At 36.9% G+C, this 6056-nt stretch overlaps 1 protein-coding gene across 2 annotated transcripts; it reads right to left on the bottom strand.

Annotated features, from left to right (window-relative positions):
* On the bottom strand, window positions 1-4043 carry LOC126621558 (transcription initiation factor TFIID subunit 14b-like). 2 transcript variants are annotated; one of them, XM_050290083.1, is made up of 6 exons: window positions 3845-4043; window positions 3351-3439; window positions 3049-3270; window positions 2408-2595; window positions 2203-2318; window positions 1-390 (listed from the first exon to the last, which is right to left on the bottom strand). In XM_050290083.1, the coding sequence occupies exons 1-6, from the start codon at window positions 3956-3958 to the stop codon at window positions 304-306; spliced, it is 816 nt and encodes a 271-aa protein (XP_050146040.1). In that variant the 5' UTR covers window positions 3959-4043; the 3' UTR covers window positions 1-303. The 2 variants fall into 2 exon arrangements, with proteins under 2 accessions (XP_050146040.1, XP_050146039.1); XM_050290082.1 differs by having other exon boundaries at window positions 2203-2324; window positions 3845-4037.
* Between the last annotated feature and the right edge of the window lie 2013 nt (window positions 4044-6056).

Here is a 6056-nt window from a genome sequence, read left to right as displayed (position 1 = left end):
TAAACCAAAATTCTCTCTTTTCTTGGCATAAAATATATTAAAAGATACACCTTTTACGTTCCTCCTTTAAATCGTTTACCGATGGATGCCTCATTGCAAATGAGCAAGACAACAAATTTACGTAAAAGAGAGATAAACAAAAAAGAAAATGAGAAGGTACAATAACTCGCCATAGCTGAGAATATACATGTAGGCACTACATTTGTGTGCCATCATGTGCATCTGCTGCGAGTAATTCGAATGTATCTACCACGGAACCAATTTGGAACTGGAATCTTCATAAATCTGCAGGATAATGTACAGTCACTGGTCGGAGACAGAATTCACTTGTTTATTCTTACCCTCTAGAAGAGTCATCTCTCTTCGGAATTTAGCAATATGAGCTTGAACCTAATACAATGGCATTTGAAACCTGAGGTTAATATAGTTCCTTGAGCATTTTCTATCACGATAAGTAATTTTGTTATCTTAACTAGAGTAACCAAGCTTATGGTATACATTACTGCCTACTAATGCATAAACATCAAATATGTTCAGATCTCTACAACATGTGATTCATCTTAATAAATCCTTACTAGTTTCAGGATTCATAACCTACTCAATTCCAACTTATTTCAGATTTCAATGGTTAATAACAATGAAATCACAAAGAAATTTGATTGTGATGAGTCAATGAACATAAAGAAACAAAATTAGGTATTTATCACAGATGCTTAGGCTGGTTCACGAATTTCAGAATAATTTAAACAACCACTATAGCAGTCGTGAGAATTACCAGTAAGAACTCATACAATTATGCAGAACTCAACAAATTAGTCTGCCCAAGGAGAATTTAAAGAAAACATATTCATTCCGTTGAACGCCATACAGATATGTTTCATGGAAGATGGTTGGCTCCATTTCTAGCTGAGAGATTTGTCCCCGAGGGGGGGGGGGGGCTTTTAACTCAATATGGCATGTTCGCACTTCAAAAAGAAACTTTGGTGGAAATTTGGCGACCGACGAGACTATTAGTCTTCTGATTAGACCAAGGGTTACAAAAAAGCAGTGCGTACTTGCCTGCCATAATTGCCAGCCTGTTTTTTTACTCTCCCTAGTAGTGTACATAAACATAGAACGATACCATGAGCGAATGACTACAGATCTTTGCATACATTTTGCTCTGTTTGGAAACATGTTATCAGAATTCATTGGAAGAAGAAAGGTAGTCCTCCCTTAACTCATTTGAGAACCCAGTCAATCCATTCAACACATACTTAGGATGTGTTTGGGAAACTAAAGAATTAGTTTATAGTTAAAACAACTTAAATAAGAACTAGTTTTGAAAGTTATTTTAGGTCTGCCTTGGCTCTAAAGTACAATTTTGGTTCACCATTTTCTACATCTGAACCCATGGACGTTACAATCCATTAACGCAAAAAGCATGCTGATTTGTTATTCATCCTGGCTGTGTTCTCAACGCATTATCAGTTCCACAGACCAGCTTACAGCATTTGAGTACCAAAGACTGTTCAATTTAAACACAGCCCTACTAAACATGGCTGGCTGGTCTTTGGGGTTTACAGAGCACACCCTAGGATTCAAACATCGTACCCCTATATCTCTTGGGATATTTAAACATCTGTTAGATTAGACATTATTACACTAGTTTACACACTACATGATTGACCAGATAGAGAGCTACCATCTATCGGGTAAATGTTTTTGATTGATGCACAACAATGTTTCTATGAAATCGCTTTACAACTCTTAGAACATGAAGCCGTCCTATTCATTTTCTCTAAGCATACTGGGCTCATGTTTGATGTTTTCTTCACTAACGTATAATGATGATTTTAGAGTTCATAATTCTCAAATATACATCTAAAGTTGCGCTAAAGACATGACTGCAAAATACGGATGGAATTCCATTCAATACATAAATGAGAAGGGTGAAATACTTCTAATAATAATTATTATATTTATCTTTGGAGTTTGAGTGCACATAAGATTTTAGAATCCTAGACACTAATATATGCAATAAATTGCAAAAGGATTCAGCACAAAGAAATTAACTGGACAAATACATCAGCACATAATCTAAGAAACCACAGATGGTAAATTTTTTTCCACAAATACAGACTTATTGACAGCTCTTCATGATCACAAAGTTTCAAGTTCCATAAATTATATCTAGAAAATATGAGATAAAGTAATGCATACCTGCTGACGAGCTGCTGCAAGTTGTAGCAGCTCATCTGCTTCTGAAAAGTTTGTGAACCACTGGCATAGGGGATGATCTTTAGTGTCCCCTCTCTTTCTCTTATTTGGATCCTCAACTGGCACTACATGCAATGAAAAGGAATAATTTACAATCCACAAAATGATAAAGAGAAATTACAGACACAACAGCATAAATAATTTATACCAGGTGGAGGCAAAGCAACGCCAGCAGGTAGTCTGGGAACGACAACAGCTGGCTCATTCTGCACACGAGCTAAGAAAGCCTCTGAAGGCTCAGGGAACACAATCTCATCATATGATTCCACAACGACAGGCTTTTTAGTCGACATAGGACCGGACTCATCCTCTGGGTACAACTTCAAATGATGAAATCTGTGAAAAAGTTCAAGATCAAATTCTCCTTGCAAAGATGGGCAGGCATAGTACCAAATGTACGTTAAAATGAAAAACAGGTTGTTGGTTTTTTCCAATCAAATGTAAAATTATACCAATGCACGTAATAAATAATCAAACTCATAAAAATTCATCTCCCAATTAAGCATACTAGAAGGCTAAGTAAAATCTAATTTCCCCATTTCATAACTATATGGTACATATAAAGCAGGATGTGTCGCTGCAAGGGTTCTGGTGAATACTCAGATAGACAATGAACATATCGATGTTGGAAATTAAAAGACAAAGTTGCTTCGGTCAAACTAGGTTTAAATCTACCATTCCATTGTCGAGGACTTGGTACAAATGCAAAGAACTTAGACAGCATCAAACACAAAATTGGACAGCCAAGTACCAAGTAAATCACGTAATTTATTATTCAAAGCAACTCACAAGTTTAATGGCTTATCACAAACATCACCGTGGAAGAAAAGCGTAATGGCAATTTCAAATTCACCCCAGCCACATTCTGACAATTCAAATGGTGGTGACTCAACCACCCTTGTGGGATTACTGAAACTGGAATGCAACTGAAAAACAGCACGTTTTATCACCACTCCAAGATCCTCATTGGTTGCCCCACGAACGTACACAGTCCACTTGTGCGATTGGTACCTGGTTAAATGTCACGAACTTAACTATCATATTCCATTCCTCATGTAAGTAATTCAACAAGACAATAAAGCAATACTTACTCGTTCGCCTTCTTACCGAGCCAGAATGCAATATTGCCATACACTATCGGAACACTAATCTCAACATCTTTGAGATTCTTAAGAAAAATCTACACAAAGTTACATGAAAAGCAAAACAATGAAAAAAAAACTACAATTTAAGTTCTAAACATAGACTCATAGTATTAGCATATGCTCAAAGCTTTTTTGACAATTTTCCGGTGATCAGAATGATGGGCAACAATCCAAAATCAAAAAACAATTTTGAAACGATTTTTTTGAATTTTTTTTTTTTAAACAATGCCGACTCTCATGATCCATAACAGGGGGCAATCAACACATTATACAAATGAAACAATATTTGGGAAAATCAAATCAAATCAATCTCAAAACAGAGTCTTGAAGTTGAGGATCAGAACTATTTCCGAAAGCACTTCTGGGTATCTGGGTAACCCTGTTTTGGTGAATTATGAAGTGGGTAATTGTAAAATTTTGAAATTGAACAAGAAAGTTACCTTCTTTTCACTGTCTTCCGGTTTGCCCATTTTGGTGCGCAGGGATTTGGGGGAGGACCCACTTATTTCAGGTTGATCAGGACCGTGCATTTTGGAAGAGGAACCATTGTTCATGTCCTTGTAAGAATCTCTTCCTTCTGTGGTGCAATCGAGAAGGGTTTCTTCCCGCTAATTTGCAGAGTACCCTAGCTTTTCCAGGAGGGAGTTATCCTGTACAGCGTGCATTCCAGTTATTCCGCTCTTTCACCCAATGAAGCTGGGCCGTGTGGCGCGTAGTAAGGGCATTTCAGTCGGTCCACAAATACAAGGTTCTCCTCAAATGACGAAAATGACCATATTGAACTCACCGTGATGAGTATGTCATTTTAATCTCCATCGTCCTTTAGTAATTTTCTTCCGGCCCCGGTCCATTTTCACCACGCGCGTGTTACTTGAATCTCTAGAAAAAATTCTCTATCATTTGTCTGTTTATAATATGTTATTAGCATGATGATCTTTGCATTTTATTTTCTTTACTTTGAAATATTTCCTGTAAGGATTTCACTATTCCTTCTTTGTCTCTTCATCAACTGTTGTATGCTCCCACAATGTATGTGTGGGAACATAAAAATATCCCGATCAATAAAAACACCCGATGGTACCACTTAGACAAAATAACTACTCTATCATTGATGGAATACACAAACTGTTAGTCAAACCTTAACGCGTTAATGGGCCACATTCTCTATGAAGGCCTTAAGAGCCCACAATCAACATGCCCCAAGCTCAATTCATCACATACATTTAAAGTTGATCGCCATGTGACTATGCAGATTACCCTGATATGTAATGAGTTTACCTGTCAGTCTCTTAGCATGACAAGACTTTCCAAAGCATATTCCTTGAATCTTAGAGGAACACTTTTCCATTGGTGTGCAGACCAGATAACACTTTGCTAACAAGTTCAACGAACCTGAATGCTAGGGTTAGTTCCTCAATTCTCTATAAATAGCCAAGCTAGCCACTTTATCCCAGTAATCAAGAACTCTCACCACACTCTTATCACTTCCTATAGCCTTTCTGACTTAGGCATCAAATACCCTTTGTCTAAACCTACAGTAGTGTTAGCCTGACTTTGTTTTTCTCTTGTCCTTATTTGTGTAAGTTTTCAGCAATTCAATTTGCAACGAAAGTGTGCTCCCAAAACTTGGTGCTTTCATTGAGAGTTCTTGAAAAACAGTTGCAAAAACAAAATTCTAAACATAAAACTTCATTCATCAGTATCTTCTTTAATTCAAAATTGGTGGAAACACAAAGATTATCGAGTAGGAACATCAAAATGGTGGTGGCACCACCACCAAGTTCGGCTCTCTATATTGCAAGGTTGGAACCGATTCCATTGGCCCCACCTGCGACACCTACTGTAACATCCCAAAATTTTCAATTTAGAAACCAAACACACAGGTAGGCCACAATAAAAATAATGGTTAATTATAATTCTAACTAACCACACTAAAATAAATAATCATTTTGTTTAGTTTATGGATCCATCTAACCTTCTCGTTAGACTGCTTACGTACCCTACGAATGGATCAAGTCATCGTAGTTCACAAATTCAATTTCTAACTCATTTTTGAAAAAATTTCAAGTGACTAATAATCACTAACTAGGTTCAAACAAATGAATCACACCAAATGCATTTCAAATATGGATTCAGAATATCAAAATTAGTTTAAAAAAGCAGCATCGGCCCTCTGGCCATGTGTCGCTGTACGTGGCGGTTTCCAACGAACGGAAACCCCAAATTCCGACGAACTTTAAAAATTACCAAATTTTAGAGGGTTGTAGATAGGGATGGGCAAATACCCATTGGTTATGGGTAACCGAGGTTATCCGCCCATCTAAATTTCATGGTTACGGTTATGGGTAATCGTTTAGATAAATAAACAATTATGGGTATAACCGTTTACCTTTGAAATTTAAATGGGTGGTTATGAGTATTAACCACGGTTATAAACTTAAATGGTTATTAACACAAACTATGTTCCTTATCAGACAAAACTTAAATCAATGCTATTGACTATAATGCATGGTTTTTGTAGTTAATATAATATAGACTCAGCACAGTTTGAGGGACTTGTAGTCATTGGATCAAATTTCAAAAGTTCGGATCTCCGGATCCTTAGGACTTAGTGTGGGAGATCCGGCTGCGATCTTTGTCCCAATTTGAGAA

The sequence above is a fragment of the Malus sylvestris genome, chromosome 5 (assembly GCF_916048215.2).
Source record: "Malus sylvestris chromosome 5, drMalSylv7.2, whole genome shotgun sequence".
In the NCBI taxonomy this organism is placed as follows: Eukaryota; Viridiplantae; Streptophyta; class Magnoliopsida; order Rosales; family Rosaceae; genus Malus; species Malus sylvestris.
Note: the sequence above shows the minus strand (reverse complement) of the source record. Positions and strands in the feature narration are given on the sequence as shown.

Excerpts from the sequence above, each read along its gene's own strand:
- LOC126621558 (XM_050290082.1), bottom strand. The coding sequence starts at position 3,958 with ATGAACAATGGTTCCTCTTCCAAAATGCACGGTCCTGATCAACCTGAA. Across the intron at positions 3,440-3,844 it reads CGGAAGACAGTGAAAAGAAG|ATTTTTCTTAAGAATCTCAA; the intron begins GTAACTTTCTTG and ends AACTTTGTGTAG. Across the intron at positions 391-2,202 it reads TTGCAGCAGCTCGTCAGCAG|GTTCAAGCTCATATTGCTAA; the intron begins GTATGCATTACT and ends CCATTGTATTAG.